General features: G+C 47.4%; 1 protein-coding gene across 1 annotated transcript in view; it reads right to left on the bottom strand.

The window, feature by feature from the left end:
- The window catches only part of FRMD4B (FERM domain containing 4B), a 124,707-nt gene that overhangs the window by 33,133 nt on the left and 72,590 nt on the right, over positions 1 to 18,984 (bottom strand). The window contains exons 6-7 of the mRNA XM_053989626.1: positions 8,117 to 8,173; positions 7,139 to 7,161 (exon numbers count right to left, since the gene is read on the bottom strand). Of these exons, the coding sequence (XP_053845601.1) occupies positions 7,139 to 7,161; positions 8,117 to 8,173 (80 nt within the window). The remainder of the gene's footprint in view (positions 1 to 7,138; positions 7,162 to 8,116; positions 8,174 to 18,984) is intronic.

Genomic DNA, 18,984 nt, shown 5'->3' with positions numbered 1-18,984 from the left:
AGCTCTTCATGGCTGGAGAAAATCTGTGACCTGGAGCTGCCCTAAATCCTCAGGGCTTCTTTTACAGCTCTTGATGTGAAACATGAATGTTCTGAAGACAAACCTGTTTGGTCCTTGGACCTACCACCTACAACGGGTGGTGGATCCCATCCCACAGACCTCCTACGACATATCCATGTTTCAAGAGCTGCTTGCTCATACCCACAGCACATGTTAGCAGTGCTCCCCTAACAGACCAGACAAAAGCAGAATGGCTCTGCTTTACCTGGGGATTTACTGCCAAGCAAAAGATGGATATTCACAGTTGATACAACGCTTGAAGGATCCCAAGCCCTTCCTCGCAACAACAGACTGTTATTTCTAACATTCTCACTTTCTTCCTGTTCGCACAAAGGTCAGCTTAGCCATATTAGTTGTGGGTTTTTAGCATGTCTGAGTACAGTAGCAAAGTTTAAAGCTTGTTATCACAGCCCCAGCTGATACATGGAGATACATGGAACCACAAGAAAAATAAAGTGTCCAAATAATGATAAAGACCTGACAAATCTGCAAAAGCAAAAAAAGCTGACGTTGAAAAGCTGTCGCTCCGTTTCCTCAAAGCACAAAATACACCTCATGTGATACATCTCAGCCACCATGGGAAGGAAAAGCGGAAGATTTACTTTTGTTTTTCTAGAGTGAGGATGTTGTTAAGAATCAGACCAGAGCCCAAGCTCCTGCTCACAGCTGAGGGTGCAAGACTGGAAAAAATCCTTGTAGACCTGATGAAGTCTTTCAGATATTCAATGAAAAGGAAGTGAATACATTGCAACACAAAACCATGAAATGTGATTTTTACAATAGAAAAAGGCCATGTATTTTAATACTGAACCTGTACTTAAGGGAATTTCTAGGACAAAGGAAAAGCATCTTTTACCTATGGCTGTCATGATGCTACCCCATGTGACAGCTTCTCCCTTGCATGGGGGACAAGTTGGGAGATGTTGAATTTCCTGGCACCTTGCTTGCCCTGTCTCTCATCTGTTTTGCATGCAGAGCACACACAAAAGAACTCTCTAGGTGGCTGGGTTGTACCCACTCTAGCTCTGCTCTCTGAGTTAAAAACCATTAAAAAAAAAAAAACAAAAACAAAACGAAACAAAGAAAAGAAAAGAAAGTACTGTGGAGGGGCTATTAAAGAGGACAAAACACAGTAACCCCTTTTCTGCCCCTATGGAAACTGTACAAACATCGCACATATGAAATCTAAAAATTACTGTTCCTTACCAAACTGCCATAATTATGTGTGAATATTAAGAGTTACATTGCTATATACAAGTAGTAAATCCCATGAGATCAGGCTGTTAAATTACTGCAAACATCCTTTTTTTTTCCCTCTTCATCTAATCCTTTTTGCTCATTTCCACCCACAGTGCTTTCACCTAATTAATCTGCTCCATAATAAGCATTCTATACAAATTCCCTGACGGCCCTTACAGAACTGCTTTAAAATGGGAAATAGTAAAAAACCATTATAATTACGTCATTGCAGACTGTATATGCTTTAGTCTGCCATGAATTGGATGAATCTACAAGTAGCACCAGTGGAAAAAACCCTGTTGCTATGAAAAGTCTATACAAGAAATGGCATCTTAAGTACTTTTTCTTTGTATTTGCACCTGGTTTACGTGAAAAATAAAACACCATGAGAAAACAACATTTTCATCTTATAATTGCTGCCTCAGTGCTCAGGGAGATGGAGCTCAGCAGTTCCCTGCCTGGCTCCCCTCTGCCTACTGCCTTCCCTCAGCTCCTGCTCTTCATGGCAGACCTGCATGGATTCACCAAGGAAAGCAAAATTTTCACCCTGCTAGAGAAAAATTACTGCAGTCTTCAACCAGCTTTCTCTGAAGAGGGTATAAAATTCAATTAAGCTCTTGGGAAAGTGGGTATCAGATACCTGTCAGTAGGGTGATCATCATCATTGTATGAAATAGATATGAAACATGACTTTCCCTAATCTTGCTTATTTACTACCTTGGTTTATCACATGCTCCCAAATAAAGCAAAATAAATAATCAACCCCCTCAACTAACAGGCTCTGAGTAAGCAGATCTTTGCTGTCTTGTCCTAAATTAGCTGTTTATTGAAAAAGAGGGAGCTGAGGAAAGCACATCGCTGGGTTTGACAGAGAGAGAGTTAATGGTTCAGAGCCAGTGCCTCACCAGGTATTTAAAGAAAAAGTGCTGGGAGTCACAGCTGAAAGGCAAAGCACACAATGAGTCACTTGGCAAACAAGGGCCAGGGGCACAAGGGACACAAGGCAGCGCCAGGGCTGAGCACTGAATTACAGCCAGGGAGACACAGCCCACGGGGAGCTGGGGGCAGACTGCAAAAAGGCTGAGGGTATCAGGGCACGGGCATTTAAAAAGTGCATTTGCATGGAAAAGAACATCAGAAACTAAACCACAGTGCTGCTCAGGCACCAGACAGATGTCCTGAGAGCGAATCCCCTGCTGACCCACCAGCTCTTTTGTATCACCCACTGACACAGGTGTGAGGAAATAGCTGGGGCTGAACAGGATCCAGAACGAGCTCTGATCTTTGGCTGCCAGATGAGATGTCCCCTTGTAACTCATCCCCAAACTTGTCTTCCCACTCCAACCACAGTCCTGGGTGTGGCCACACCAGGAATTTTCCTGGCAAAATTCCCAGAAACAGGCTGGACAAGCCACCTCCAACAGACCTCAGGTGTGTCCTGTTCCTGAGGGTACTTTAATCTTGGGGTTAGCGGTAGAGCGAGCAGGTGCTTTGCTATCAGACAATTATTAACTTTCCAACAGCTATTTTCTTGCACTGCCCATGTTATCTTTCCCACATTCTTTTCTACCAAGAGATCTTCCAGTTTGCCTGGCAAAATATTCAGCTTCCCAACGAAACACTACCCAAAAATCTCACTCTGAGCACTCACTCTTAATTAAGAGCAAATTGTTAATACTAGTTTCTGCACCTAGATCAAGAACTTCACTTTTTTCCAAGCAGGATTTTAAAATCCAGGAGTTTCTGAAACAATTACTCCATAGCCCCAGTTGCAGGGCTATCTCTCTCCCAAACCTTTCCCTTTTACAAACTGCCTTTATCACCCCCATAACGATAAACCCCGGTGCCTCGCACATGTCAGCTATCAGGAATTCATTATTTTGTCTGTGTTATGTTATACCAGTCGGGAGTTATCTTTGCAGCCCACAGGCCAGAATCAAAAACGAATGCGTCAGCTATTTAAAGAAAATAGAATCCCTCCTCCAGCAATTTAATTAACTTCCAGGGAGCACGGCTGGGTTTCAGTCCTGGAAATGGTACTGGGAAAATACAGCCCAAGATTACCAGTCAGAAAATAAACTTTTTTTTTTTTTTTCCCAAGTTGCTTTCCTTATATAGTCCCTGTAGCTAATCTGATTTTGATAAACATTTTTCCAGTGCTAGAACAGCATTTAGAACTTCTCAGTCATAAAATGTCTCTCCCATCAGGCTACAAAGAAAAATAAAAGTATATAATATTTTACAGCATTTTTGAGGGCAGATGCTTAATTTGTCAACTAAATACAGCTAAATCATTTATTTCCCAAGGAGGCCAGACTTTATATGTTGCACATCTACAAGATGAATAATTAACAGACTGCCAAAACATTGTCTCTTTAAAATTCAAATAGAATTCCTAAAATTAACAGAATATGTACATTTTTCCCCCAAATCTGAGCCAGGCAAAAAGTTGCAATTTGAATCACACTGTCTTTCTAAAACCTTTGCATAGAGTTTAAAAACCAAGATTTCATAAAACCAGGCTTGCAGATTTTTCTGTTTCATTTGCAAATAGGAGAGTGGAGAAACGCAATTAACTCACGCAGAGTTTCAAAACACCAATCAATGACTAATGCTTGCTTGGGGTTCCTGTTGCAGGAGCTGGGTAAAAAGTGCTGGGACCTCAGCTTGAACACACGAGCAGTCAACTGGAAACCACGGATGAGTCGTGAAAAGCAAACATGAGCCAGTGTTACATCCTTCCTCTTGAGCAAAGCGTGCCCAGCGCTGCACAGGAAGGCAGAGGGGCAGGAATCTGCAGCATCCCAGCCTTCCTGGGGACAGCAGAGCTGCAGGACTGTCCTGCTCTGCTCAGGGCAGCCCTGACACCATCCCAGGTAGTGGGGAGAGGGATAGCTCACCGAGCATCCCAGTGACATCCTCTTCATCACACACAGCAGGGAATTATCTTGGCTGGGATCACCAGCTGGGTAAACAGGAAAAGGAAATGGGTACATGGTGGCCTGCTGCCACCTCTGTTCCTCATTCCTCCTGTGTCCCAAAGCCAGGTGAGGCTGCCTTTGAGAATCTAGAGTTGGCCAAATGAGGACATGTTGCAGGTGCAATTTTGAAGCATGCACTTTAGTTTTACGAAGATGTCTTCAAAACCAGGGTCCTCTCAAAGTGGGACTTGAGCGCATCATCTTACATAAAGTCTCTCCCCAAATAATAAGGCACAAACGAAATTATCCTTAAGATCTCTTCCAACCCAAACCATTCCATGATTCTGTGAAAAACCCCTGTCCTCTAAGATCCCAGCTCAGGACCTTGGGGTCCTACTGCAAAGCACCTGCAAGGACCAAACCCCAAAGTCCCTGGTATTCCCATGCTGCCAGTGCTACCAGAGTATGAAGCCCCTCCAGAGTGACCTTTGTGGGGTAGAAATCAAAAGTTTTTTACTTTCTCCAAGCGCCCACGTGTCAGGTTTGCTCACTGAAAAGAAACAGATTTCCAAGGAATGCGCTCACCCACTCAGCATGGGGCAGGGGAGGGTGTTTCTCAGCAGGCTGCTGCTCCCTGCCATCAGGGTGTTATCTGAGAATTTGAGCAGTGGATTGGGAAAGAGGTTCCTGAAGAACCATGGGAGTCTGCCGTGTCCGGGCCCTGGTACGGAGCTGACGTCAGTGGGAATGCCACATGGTGACCCCACCACAGGATGTGTCCCCATGGAAAAGCTGCCTATGGGATGTGTGTGAAAAATCAGACAGGAAGAGATCCCCAGCATTGCCTGGACTGGCCCAATCCTCACTTCCACAGAGCTAATCTCCAGGACTTCAGGCAATTCCTGTATTTACCCACGTTCATTCAGCACTAATCCATTATCAAAAAAATCAACCTGCACATTCTCACGGAAGCAGAGGTGGTGCAAGAACCACATTCCAAAAGGTGATTCAAAGCAGAATGTCCAAATGACAGTGAGCAGAGAACACACTAAACTCAAGGCACTGCAAAGGGAGGCAAATCCCACTGCACAGGAGCACTGCTGCAGGGACACAGTCTGTACAGCAGAAGCCAGTTCTTCATCATTAAGATATGCTGGCAATTAAGCCAGTGCTTTATCAGCACTGGCCCAAAGGACCACTTGTGATATGTGACATGGAATTCCTTCACTCCTGGTGTGCTCACAGGGCCTGGGACAGCTGGCTGTGTTCATCTGCCACGGGGCATAACATATGTTCAGTTTAACAGAGGAAACAATTGCTGCAGCTATTTCCATGCAACTCTTAGGGGAAGAGCTGCATTTGGAAATCACTCTTGTAGCAGAGTACTCTTCCCTACAATTTTCTTTAAATACTTCTGAAGGTAATCACGGGCCATCCACTCCTTGCAACGTGTCCAGGGAAGCATGGAAGACAACCACAGACACGGTTCTTGGGCTTGTGAAGCCATACTTACAAACCTATTTATGGCAAATGATAAGGAGGCTGTGTTAAGTTTAAGCCACATAAGTGAGCTTTGCACCACTAAGGTGGTTTCTAACATAAACCCCTGTTCTTGAGGATCAAGAAAATGGTGCCACCAGTTGCTACAGCTTAACAAGTTACTTATTGTGGAGTCAGCAGTGATTTTCTGGTTATCTGTGCCTAACTGAGCTAAGCTTAGGACATCCCTGTAGAGATCAGGCAAGATAAGGGGTCTTTCTAGAGAAAAATGCAGCATACTACAGGTATGAGCAGTATACTGGGGAGCACAAAGCAGCTCTACAGCATGAACAGGAACAGAAATGGTGTGCACAGCCAAACCACCTAGCTGATCAAAGACATCTTTTTCTCCCTGCAGGTGTGACAGCATGCCAGCAAACAGGAGGAGGAGGTTTGATGGACTTCACAGAGCGTGTCCTTTGGCAGAGAACGGACAGGCCTTTGAAGGGAAGGGGTCTAGGGACTGGCACTGGCATTTACTTGACAACTGCCCTCTCAAGGGAAAGCAGAGTCACTCTGGCAGTCAAACGTGACTTGCTCCCTGCATTTGGGCAGACAGGTCTGTACTGAACGCTCTCCAAAGCTGTTGTAGCTAAAGCATAAAACACACCTCTCCTCCCATATGGAAACTCAGCAAGCAGTAAAATATTAACGTGACCAAAGCCGATCTTCTGAATCTCTATTTGCTTAGTGAGCTGTTTCTAATGGAAGGTCTTTCCCCATGGCTCCAGCAGGTCCAGGTGAACCCACCTGCTCCCCTCAGCTCCTTATCACAATCAGAGCTGCGTAAGCAGCACCTCCAAGGGGAAGGCAGACCTGATGATGCAGCTTTAAACAGCTCAAGCGGAGCAAGGGGCACATCAGCCACAACACAACTGTTGGGTCAAGTGTGGGGAGGGAGAGGCCCCAGGGCAGCTGCAGGAGAACATGGCTCATTGATCCCCGGGGCAGCTGACGGCATCCCTGCACATGCTGCCACTGCACGGGCAGGGCTGCGGGCAAGGTCACCCACATGGACCCAAACACAGGTCAGCAGAAGCACAGGCAATGGTTTGCTTGGCAAAAGTCTGGCAAAGCAGAGGTCTTCCCAGCAGGGAAGTGTGGGAGCTTTCCCCTTCTCCCACTGCAGCACCCACACTTGGGAGGGGAGCAAAGAGTGGTGGCCTGAAACACTGTTTTGACTCAGAGCTTGCTCACAAAAGGCATTACTCACCCTGCAGACTCAGATTTTATCCAGCCCAGCAGCACTTTTCACTTTCTCCGGGCACTGCTCGCAGCTGGACTTTACCCCCCATTTGTGATTGTTTGCAATACAATGCCAACACAGAAAAACACATCCATCAAGCACACACCAGTATTAGAAAGGAAAATGTTATTACCTGGAATAGTCCCCTTTAGCTTCCTACAATTGAAAAACAGTGACAGAATTAAAACATGATCTCTTCAAAACCCTCGATTTTCCCAGCATTGTTCACTTCCCCACTCCCACAGCCCTGCAGGCAGATCCTGACCCCCACCACACTCCCTGCAAAACACGGAGCCTGCCTGCATGTGCTCAAGAGCTGGACTTGGCCCCTCCCTCATGCTCCCAGCTGTAGACAATCCACCCACAGCACAAATAAAACTGCTTCCAAAACGGGGATGAGTTTCACATTGCAAATCAAATGTCGCTTTTACTGCACAAGAAGTGAAATACAATTCTCCCTCCTCTCCCATCCAGGCAAAGGTTGGCTGTACAGTCAGGTCAGCAGTTGGGAGGAATTGTGCTCACTCGAGATGAAAACAACTGTTCAGGCAGATCAAGCTGCTGCTGCAGCTTTGCTGTGGCACTTTGTCAATGACAATGCAAGGGGGAAATCCCCAATTTTTTAAAGGTAGAATTTTATTTCACAGAAAGTGGTAAATAACTGGAGTTTAAGTCTCAGTAGAACAAAACTAGATTAATGAGAGGGGAAACTGACACTGTATATTTTAACATAACCGAGGTATCAAAACCATATGCTTGGAAAAGGAGATTCACAAGCATAATATAGCTGATTTAGCTACAATATTTACACTTTTCTTCCCAGATCTCTGGAATGTATTTAAATTAGGGTAAGTGATAAATTGAATGGAAACCTGCCCAGATAAATGACTTCCCTTGATTAGCTTTTACTCTTTCAATTTTGAACTCCTCAAATAAATATTTCTCTTACTTGCCTGTGAGAAAAAGAACTCCTATGTGTTCCAGCTTCCCCTCCGCTCCGCAGCCGCGGAGACCATAAACAACCCCGCGGGGGCTCGCCCGTACGGAGCGCGGAAAAAACGCCGGGAAGGGGAGCGCGCTGAGCCAAACCCAGCCGGGGGGGGACACTCACCTGGAGCACCAGGGCGGCCAACTTGAAGACGGTCTCGCTGTCCACCTCGATCTGCCCCTGTGCCGGAGAGAGCAGAGCGTGAGCCGGGCCGGCCGCGGGGAAGGCGGGGAGGGGGCACCGGGAGAGGCGGCGCCGGCTCTCGCTGCCGGACCGGCGCTGCCCGCCCCGCGTCCCCCCGCCGCCACCGCGCACACCGCGACACGGCCCGTCCTCCCCGCCCCGAGCCCTGCCCTCCGCCTGCTTGCTTTACAAATCCGGCTGCTGCTGCTGCTGCGTTTCGCGGGATGCTGCTCCGCGTTACTGCGCCCGAGCTCACCGGGACGCGGTCCCGGCACGCTGCCAGCCTTTGCCATGCAGCAGCGAAGGGATTTTAATGGCTGGAAGCACACCCGCCCCTCCTCAGGGCACAGAATCAGAGACTGGTTTGGGTTGGAATCACAGACTGGTTGGGACCTTAACAACCGTCTCGTCCCGAGCCCCCTGCCCTGGGCACGGACACCTTCCACCAGACCAGGTTACTCCATGCCCTGGCATTCAACACTTGCAGGGATGGGGCATGGCAGATACATGGTTGGATGGCACCCAGGAGCACGTATCAGCTCCACAAGTAGCAGTATTTGACAAGATCTGAACCCCTGACACCACCTACAAGAAAAGGTATTTCCCAGCTCATTTCTGTGCTCTCCAGAGCACAGAACCTGAGCTTGGGTGCATCTATCCATCTGTCCCAGCCAAGAGAGTGCCAAGGAATTACATCCATCTCTCCATAAAGAGTTTGATTGCTTACAGTTTTAGGGCCATTCCTTGTTTGTTGTCATTGTGGTACACAGCCCCCTGATGCTAAACCAGCCATACTGATTAATCACAAGGACAGCATAACTGAGTCCTTTGTCCTGCTCAGTCTGCATCCTACAGCTTTCTTTTCTTCCAACTCCACTAGAGCTCTAGAGCAATGTTCAGAGAAACTGCATGGACCCCATGCTGAAAATCTCCTGTGCCTTGAGCCCACCCCAAAACCAGCCCTGTTTTGACAGCACCATGTACTCAGAAACTTCAGAGGTGCCAAAGCATCAAAACTACATGAGGATCCTTTTTCTTTCACCGGCTTACAAGCTTAAGTACAAACTTTCCAGGTTAGTTTCTTACCAGGAAAACCCCTGGCCTTGGTTCTACTCTGGGACCAGCAGTGACACTGGAAGAGTAAAGGAGATGCACTCTTTTACTCCTGCATCCTGCAAACAGTGGGCAAAGCCCAAAACTATGGAGCAGTCCAGAAACACAGATTTTTCTTATTGACCTTCTGCAAATGCAGATAGTGGACATGATGCCTGCCTCATGTCACCGAGATCCCAACACATCTTTAGTCCCCAGGATCTGTTGGCTGAATGAGGAGACAAAGCAGACCGAAAGCTGAAATAATGCCAAAACCAGGGCAGCAACAAGATCTACAGAATTACATACAGATACAGGGAAATGACATCTCAAGATATATTAGGGCACATCTGGAGCTGAGCTAATTTACCACAGCTGCAGGTCTGGCCCACAGAGACTAAATTCAAAAGTTGAACAAACAAATAATTCAATTTTCATGGAAAGGAAGTGTTTTTGCCAGCTTTGTCAATAAAACATTCCAGCAGCAGCACTCCCCCAGGCTTCCCTGACAGGCAGACCAAGAGGAATTTCCCCTTCCCAACAGGTGTGGCACCAGCTACGCAGGAGCAGCCCCCAAAGCATTCCCAGACATATTTTATTAGAAGAAGAGGAGGGGTGCATCACAAGTTAAGAGAAAAAAAAAATAGCTTGAAGTGCATCCTTCCTTCAGATCTCTTTCATGTTGGTGCTTAAGAAAAGAGGCAAGATTGTAGCCCAAAAGCTCTTCACATAGGTGCAATTTTAAGGCACTTTGTTACTTCCAGGTCTGTATCAGGTTAGTCTTTGTCATGCACATCTGAGCTGGCTTTTTGAAAGCTTAAATTGCATCTGCCCAAGCAACCTCTGATGCCAGCTGTGGTGGTGAGAGGATTACAGGAGATAGGTCACCCCAGCACCATGGTGTCCTTCACCAGCAGACAAAGAACTCAGATATGAGAAAATGCCATCACAGGGAACCTCAGCTCAGCAGGAAAGGTGAGATCTGGCTCAGCAAAGCTGCCCCTGGACCACAAAATCAGGGAAAACAGGGACAGAAGGGGCCTTGAAAGCTCACCAAGACCACTGCCCTGCCCCAAGGCAGAGTCAGCTACATGGGGCTCATTGCCTTTTAAGCCTACAAGAAACTCAAGGCGATTTAACTCTGCAAAGCCCTCTCGATTTATTGCTGGCTCCCAGATAAGCTCAGCAGCACTCGATAAGCTGCTGCAGCAGAGTCTCTGCTGACCCCCAGCAAGGGCTGCTGCTGGCCTTACAAGGGTGTTTGGGACTTAATAACCAAGCACCTCCTCACTTTTCATCTTCAAAGCACCTCACAGCCATTAACTAATTAGCAATAGTAATTACAAGGCTGCTCTTCTGTGTTTATTTGCTTTTTCCTAGATACTGGCCTTAAGAAACTCCGGTCACTTTACTGTTTGCTATGGCACGGCCACAAGTGTTAACAGTGATCCCACAAACCACTTCATTTAGGGTTTTAGAAGACCAGAGAGAGCATGAAGAGGGACTGGCTTCTCCAGGTGAGGAAGTTTCACTTTGCTTTCAGAGAGGCATTTGCTGTGCCAGGGCCCTCAGTTTCAAATGCATTTGCTTAGAAGTTGTAAAGAGTGAAGAGAGTCCTCCCCAACTTGAACTCTTGAAGATGTTGCAGGTGTCTTGACCAAGCAAAGGGGACAAACAGATCACCCCAGGAGCAGGGCTGCCATCGTGTCTCTCCAGCTGCTGCAAACCTCAGAACAGGGTGGACCAGCCCTAGTTATTGTCCCCTGTCACCACACAGTAACAGTGGCAGGAGACTGGGGCCACTCTAAGCAAGGCTCAGGAGAAAAAAAACAAAAAAAACAACCAACCTGAAGAACAACCCACCCTTTAAAGGGACTAAAAATCACAGGAAAAAAAGGTGCAGGGAAGTGAAGGGACTGCCCTGAAGTCCTGCAGTAGCTAAGCAGCAGAGCAAGGATTTGAAGCAAAGGATGCCAAAGCCCAGCTCAGCCTGTATTTGACAAGCTAATGCTCTCCAAGTGACAGTGTCTTGGACAATTCCCTCTGAGCCTGAAAGTACTTTTTCATCATAATATAACATTATTTGCCATCTGGCTCGCCAATTGGCCATTGCTGTAATGTAATCCAGCTCTGCCCTGGGCTGTCATGGAGTTTGGACAGCCCTTGGCTTGACACAAATCCAGACAGTGATATGTGTCATTCTGGAGTGCAGGACCGTGACTCTTCCCACTCACTCAGGCAATATTTTGATTTTATAATCATCCTTCAGCCTGGAAGTTAGCAGATGGGGGTGTCTGTCTTAGTATTGCTTTATCAGCAAGGTCAGATTTCAAAAATAGATGAGGAAAATGACTGTAAGAAGGTTAATTTGCATTGCCTGCCATTGCCAGGGTAATTCAAGCAGAGACTTCAGTGAGCAAATGGGGGGCCCTGAGAGCCAGGGCAGCCAGTGCTCCCACGGCCACATGTTGAAGATGAAGGTGGAAGGTTTTCCTAGATTTATCCCAAGTGGGAACAAGGTCACCAGCACGAGGTTAAGTAGATGTATGTCATTCAGATAATGGAATCTGAGTCTTCTACATTTGAGATGTAAATGAGTTTAAACAGACTGGTGACTGCAGCTCCAGGGAGGGGATGAAACTGATATTTTTCAATTAGAGTTTGCACAGGGGCCCATCATTTTAACCAGTGAGATAGATTCAGCCAGAAGACCAGTGGCTTATCTAAACACTGAACTCGGTCCAGCAGATTCAGGCGGTGGCTTTTGTCATCCTGATAAACATCAGAGTAATAAAAGGCTGCAGCAGGTGTCCAAACTGGTTGGCAATTACTGTAGAGCAGGAGTAGGTCTCTATCTCAGCATCTGGTTAAGACCAACTCAACCTTCTGTGCCCATGGGCACAATTTAGCCCCCAGTTCAGATAGGAGCTCAATTCTTGCTGCACAGACATAGAATGTGATAAAAATCACAAGCTTGGTCATGAATAGAGGAGTGAACCCTCATTAGACACAGCAACAACACTAGAATTTACTGCCATAGAGATACAAGTCTGAAATCCTGATGAAAACTCAGATCAAGAGTGATGATAGTCAGATGAGCATTAACTGTGTTAAGCAAATCTTTAGGCTGTAAACTCAGACTAAAGCAGATTTAAAAAAATAAGCACACACAGGAACTGTCATGTTTAACTCTTTAAAGCCAGAGCAAGAAGTGAAAGTGGACATGGTTTGTTCAAACCACATGTAACCTCCAGAGGTTAAAGGCTGACAACAAAATCATTTCACCTGCAGATTTGAGAGCTGAGATACCAACACGCTTGTTCCCTCAAACTAATTCCTTCAAAATTTGTATTAGCCAAAGACACTCCCAAATATGCACACACTATGATTGAATAGCCTCGAGACAACCACAAGACCGAATATAATTACCAGTGATTACCGAAAGGTGATTAAAAAAAATCTGAAAGAAGGGTGCAATTAGTCAGAGGGAAAGAAAGGACCCAAACGTCTCCAAGACGTTCAAACCAAGGCAGGCAATTAGCTGGGTGTGGACCCAGCACAAGTGAACAAAGCAGTGCCAGCGCCCTTGTGCCCTTATCCAGCACCGAGCTGACTTCCCACCAGGGATGCAGCATCCCTGCTGTGTGTCCTGGCAGCCAGAGAGATGGGCTGGCACATCCCAGCAGTGCAGAAAGCTTAGCAGCTTTTCAGTGTTTAAGGCTTTTTTTTTGACAGGCTGGGGAGGGCAGTGGGTGTTGGCCACAACCTGTTACACCACACAAGCTGCGCAGGAGGAACTAGGTCAGGCAGATCCTGTCACTCGCCCTGTCGGGGTGGCTGTGCTGGGGAATTAATTACTGCACAGAGACAAACACTGGCAGCACATTGAGAACCTCCAGCTTTCAACTGCCTGTCCCAATTACCAGCATTCACTCCTACATCGGAGCCCTGGTGGTGTCACCTGCTGCTCACATTGCCCTGCAATGCACTGGAGGCACCATCCCACTCCCTTCTGCATCAGCTGCCCCAGGCTTTGCTGAGCATCTGAACTGGGACTCAATTCCCAAGGACAGAAACTCCAAGCTGGAAAAAGCACAGCAAAGCAAGCGTCTGCCTCCAGCACCTCAGGGAGGTAAAGCAAAGCACAAAAGCAGCAGAATACGAGCTGCTATAGGAGCAAATGGCAGTCTGCTCCTCCTGACCTTCCTCAGAGGAGCACTTCAGATTTCCACCCGTGCTGCATTTCCCCCATGGGGCCCTGCAGCCTGGGTGGCTCAGAAGGCCTCACAGCATTTAAATGGTCCATGATGTCTTCCATTTCCTGCATGGAACCCCTCAGCCCTTCATACCAAGCACAAGGAAGCACAGCCCGAGACCAAACACAGCTCAGTGCGTGTGCAGAGGCCGACACAGCACCTCTCTGGCCAGACCTGCTGCTTCCCACCTCAGGGGCTCAGGACAACCCAGCTCAAAAATAAAAGCTGTTAGTGCCTCGTGGTAAGGGACAGCTTCAGGTTTCCCTGTTACGCCCTTTATTTTGCTGTCTCTGCCAGCCACTCTCATCCATTTGCCTTTTGTGCCTCAGCCAAGTTTCACTTAGATGAAACTTCAGGGACAGGAGCAGCTACTCCAGGACTCGCCTGCACTGCAGCAGGAACACAGTTACTGCTGCTTTTTCCTCATTAATACAAGAGTAAAAGCAGAGAATGGGGAAAGGCATAAAGACTCCCCTGGTTTGCAAGCCAGGTTACATAGCAAGTGTCATTACCATTAACATATAATCACAGCCTTTTGCTTTCCTACCCCCCCCATCATGGTGAGATATCAACACACACAACAACAGAACTGGCTGAGCTGTCACAGCATCTTTGCTCTGTGGCCAGGACATCAAAGGTGCAGGACTCTTCATGGCAATTAACCCAGTTGTTAGTCCCAGGAGGAGGTGACTACATCCAGAGATGTGAGGAACAGAACTCTGGCTGCAAATCAACTGAATCTTCACAGGCAATGGGCCAGCCCAGCTGGGACACAACCTGCACCTCCCCAAGAGCCTCACAGGTCCCTGGGGCACCATCACCCTTGACAGCAGGACTTGGATTGACCTCAGCACTCTCAGAGGAGGCCCTGGACTGTCCCCACACCATGGCCAAGTCCCTCACAGCCCGAAGCCACCAGCACAGCCCCATGTGAGGTCTCTGGGGGGCCCCATGGAGATCTGCCAAACTACATCAGCGTGGGGTCCTTCCCCCCCCCCCCGTCATGTTTTGCTCACAGGCTCCATCCTCCTCATCTGCTGACGTGCTGTCTGAAGGCTGGGCCATGGAGGTGGCTGCCATGGCAGAATCCACAGGAGAGAACAGCCCTGGAGGAGCAAAAGGCCAGCTGGTCCTGCTGAACCTCAACCTGAGCTTTACACATGCTGTCTTTGGGAGCAGAACAGCCAACTCAGGCAATGGACAGAGGGTATTTAATAGCCTTGGCTAGGATCAGACCATGTTACAAGGCTACATGGGAACGTTCCCCTCTCCCTTGAGGTGGGGGAGAATTAGGAAATATCCATTATAAAACTTTCAAGAGCTCTCTGATATATGACCACTTTGCTCCCCATGAGCTGGGAACCAGCCAGACTTTATGCTCACACCAGGGGTCTGTTTCAACAGCTCTTCTTGGTAAGCACTGGTCTTCAGGCTGCCAAGTGCTCACAAGCATTGCTGTTCATGGAGCTATCACAGACTCTTCTCAAAACTTACATTTCCTTTAACTTTTCCTTTTTTTCTTCTTTTTTTAAAGCAATTCTTACAAGTCCTTGAAACAAATGGGAACTAAAATAAACCCCCCCAACACCCAGAGATACAAAGGAAATGGGGAACACAGCCAACTTGACCAAGATCTTAGTTTACAGAACATATTTTAAGGCCTGGCAAAGACTCAACTGTATGGCTGCAGAGCTATATGGAGGTTAGCCCTAATGCATAATAAACTTGACAGTGCTTTGTTAGCCAAGTAGGGTGTTATTTTTCCAAACTTGGCTGTTTCAAAAGAAGAAAAGACTAGTTTATCTTTCCAAATTTATCACCAGCATTTGCGTGACCAGTTCTGACCCACCTCCCTGAAAGTATCCCAGCTATGGTCATGGGCTGTGCAATAACACACTGAACACGTTACAGAGCCCCCTGTGCAAACACATCCATTCGAGGCAACCACTGCACCAGGCTGCCACTCTCCTAAATTCCAGCTCTACACTGGGTTTCAGACAGCTATACATCTTAACCCAGGTTCTTGAAGTCAATGATGGGAGAGAAGGCTTTTAAACTGAAGCTGTCACCACTGAAGGTTCTCAGGCAGCGATACTCAAAGCCTTGGAAAAGAGAGGCACGTAAGAAACAAGAGCTCAGATGTACACAAAGCAACTCCAGCCTTTGCATTCTCCCAAAATACATGTGGACAAACGAGTTTTTAAGCAAGTCACTGGAACGCACTTCCACAGACCTGGATATATAATTATCACCAGCTCCCACCTCCTGCTCGGGGGTCCAAGCTGTTCCTGGCAATGGATGCGACTTCTCCAAGCTCCAAGAGCGTGGATGCTGGAGAGCAGGAGCCAGGCAGCTGCTGGGACCACACAGCACTGAGAGGGCCTGGGGACTGCAGCACCAGACCAGGGGGAAAATGGGCAGCTTGACACGACAGGAGGGCAGGGTGAGAGCTCTGGCAGCATTTGCTGCCTCAGCTGGATGCCAAGGTTTGTGCACTGAGGGGGCACCGGGCGCTCTGCAAGTGCAACAGCACATGTTGTGTTCTGTTCACATGCAAAGGAGGCTTCACAAAAGTAAAAATGAGGTCTCAGCCCTCTTGTGCTTCAGACAAAGGGGTCTCCTTTGCAGAGGAGACTGCACAGAGAACAGCACAGGTCACAGAGGATGCACCAACCTGGCACGTGCCAGCAGAAGTCCCAGAGGCACAAAGGAGCTTTGACTGTACAGAAGAGCACAGAGGTGGGGGAGTGGGTGGGGAGTAGAAAGAAATATATTTTTGGCAGCTGAGATTTTATTGTCTATCTTGTCCCTTCCTTGCCAAAATGTCTACAGAGATTGCAAAATGCACAAGCCCCAGATTCCTCCAAGTCCTGGCAGGGTGAATCAGTACCTGATTTGCAGAGAGGAGCAGAGAGATTTGCAGGAAGGAATGCGGGGTTGAAAGGTGAGGAGGAGAATCATGGCTGTGCACTGCAGAACACCAAGCAAGCCTTCACCCTTTTCAGAGCTGTCACACAGGTTTTGATTTCATTTTTTATTACCCATAATCATATTTTGTAATATATTATGTAACTAAGAATATAGTAACATGCTATAGTATTTACCCTACATTTTTATTCATCTGGTACAAGATGGCCAGCACACACTGCTCAGCAGCTCCAGCCTGACCCCAGAGGTGCTGGCCTTCCTTAGGGGGGATTCCATTCTCTTTGATTAGATACAGCCACTTACAGGATTTCACACACAGACATCTCAAAGAATACTGTAAATAACATTTCTGATGCAGCCTCTGCACCTTGTAAGCCAAGGATAAATCCCCTCCACGGGAAGGGCTGGCACAGAGCTTTGCCCAAGCCTTTGTCTGGCTCTCTGGTGTGTCCCACGTGCCAGCAGGAGCACTGGTGTGCCCATGGCACATGCAGGGAAGCATCACCCTCTCCCCTCCTTTGCTCAGAAAAACATCACTGTCCTCTAAAGACAGAAGCCAAGGGAGCACAGGTACCCACAGAGTGCTGTGCTGTCAACACATGCCAGTGCTCAGGAATGTCACAAGAGCACTCAAGCATCAGGTATTTGCACCACCCTGGATTTGGGTTTCCCCTATGGGTAAAAGCTCAGTGAAAACTTTGGAAACACCTTTGTGAATGCAAAAAAACACAGCTGACTTTTAAGCAATCTTATCCGCACAGGGATAGCACACCCCAGGGATTGCAGCATCTATCCCAAACCACATTCCTGGCCCACACAGAGCAGAGGCTTCATGCAGAGATCCAGGTTAGGATGTTGCCCTGGCAGGGCATCCTCTGGCACTGCCTGTGCACTGGGGAGCTCTCCTGAGCACATGGGCTGGGTGTGGGCTCCTGTTTTTTGACACACTGGGGTTTCCTCACTCCAAGAATACAGCAAGGAAAGGAAAGGAAGGGGGAAAAAAAAAGCAAAACCAAAAAGCCAAGCTGAGGCAGGTCTAACCTCCAGGAGCTGGATTAATGACTGAGAAATGCCAGGGAACATTCCTGGCTGTCATTAGTGAGCATCAGCCACTTGCCTCATGGAGCTGGGGATGCTCCCACTCAGACATCCCCTGGCTCCTTCCCTGCCCCACAAAAGAGCCAGCAGCACCAGGGGAGAGGCCAGGCTGTGGGAGCACATCTGAGGGACCTTTGTGCATCCTCCTGTCCCCATCCCAGGGGCTTATAGGTGAGGGTTGGCCCCACGTGCCCTTCAGGACTACCTGAAACCTAGACCAAAGTTTGTCACGTAGAACAGAGTATTTTTACAAGAGTTAATTGGAAGGTTAAAAGCTACGTGAGAGTAGATGAACTGGCTCCTGCTGAAGGAGCCACAGGCTTGAGCTGGGCTGTGAAACTGCCAGGACAGAGAGAGCTGCAGGCAGAGCCAGGGCTCCCCAGCACTCCTTGGGTGCTGAATCACCTGGTGCTGCCCAGAGATCCTTCTCTCAGAAGGAAGTGATGCTCCTCATCCTCATCCCTCTGCTGCCCACAGAAACTGGACACAACAAAACTCCCTGCTTCTGGCAGTTTTGCTTGCAGGAACAGGGATGCCACACTTTGGGTTGCTACAATTAGAGCACACACCTTGCATAGGGAAAAAAAAAAAGAGCCAGCCTGCCTTCTTTTTTTATGCTTATCTTCTTTTCTTTTTGATATGCTTTATATATACACATAAACATATATACTGGCACCCAAATGTGTTAATATTGGGTAGGGTTTGTTTCAATAGCAGTGGCATTTTCCACGTTCCATCCAAAACCAGACCCATTTTCCAATTCCAAAATTATTTGTGCTGTTAAACTGCTCCAGTTAAGGAGCAGTTTAAGGATGGCTACAAGCTGCCAAGACCCTTCATTTTAAGTGGCAGATATGTCAAATGGAGACTTGCTTTTTAATAACCATAACCAGTGAGGCCCCAAATTCTTTGAGCATCTTTCAAACTTCAGCATGTTGTAAAAATGCACCAATTTCCTTCACTCTTCCAGAAAGCAATTCCTGTACAAAGCACAGTCACAGCTCTGCCATCAACCACTTTGAGGTTTCTATATGCTTTCATAACTGGATCCTGAGTAAGAACCCTCCAAAATCTGAAGCATATTAAAGGGGAAAGCTTTGGCTGGCTACACTGAGCTCCTCCACCAGTCAGTGGTACAGGATTGTTTCCCAAGGAAAGATTGTAAGAACCAAGTGAACCTCTCAGACTTGAACGATGACTGAAAACAAAAGGCACCAGAGTTTGACATTAACTGGAAAATCCCAGAAGCATCAGAGTAAAGTTCACTGAACTGCAGCTGCGTGCAGGGCCATGGCAAAGTTGGCTGTCACGCCACTCTTATTCCAGACCAAGATGTACCTGCAGCAAATCAACCTTATTCCTTAAGGTTTTGATTACCATATCCTGATGTGCCTTTTAAAAACACATATTTTACCAATCTGAATATTTTAAGAA

The sequence above is a fragment of the Vidua macroura genome, chromosome 13 (genome assembly GCF_024509145.1).
Source record: "Vidua macroura isolate BioBank_ID:100142 chromosome 13, ASM2450914v1, whole genome shotgun sequence".
NCBI classification, from domain to species: Eukaryota; Metazoa; Chordata; class Aves; order Passeriformes; family Viduidae; genus Vidua; species Vidua macroura.
This window is presented reverse-complemented; position numbering and strand designations above follow the sequence as displayed.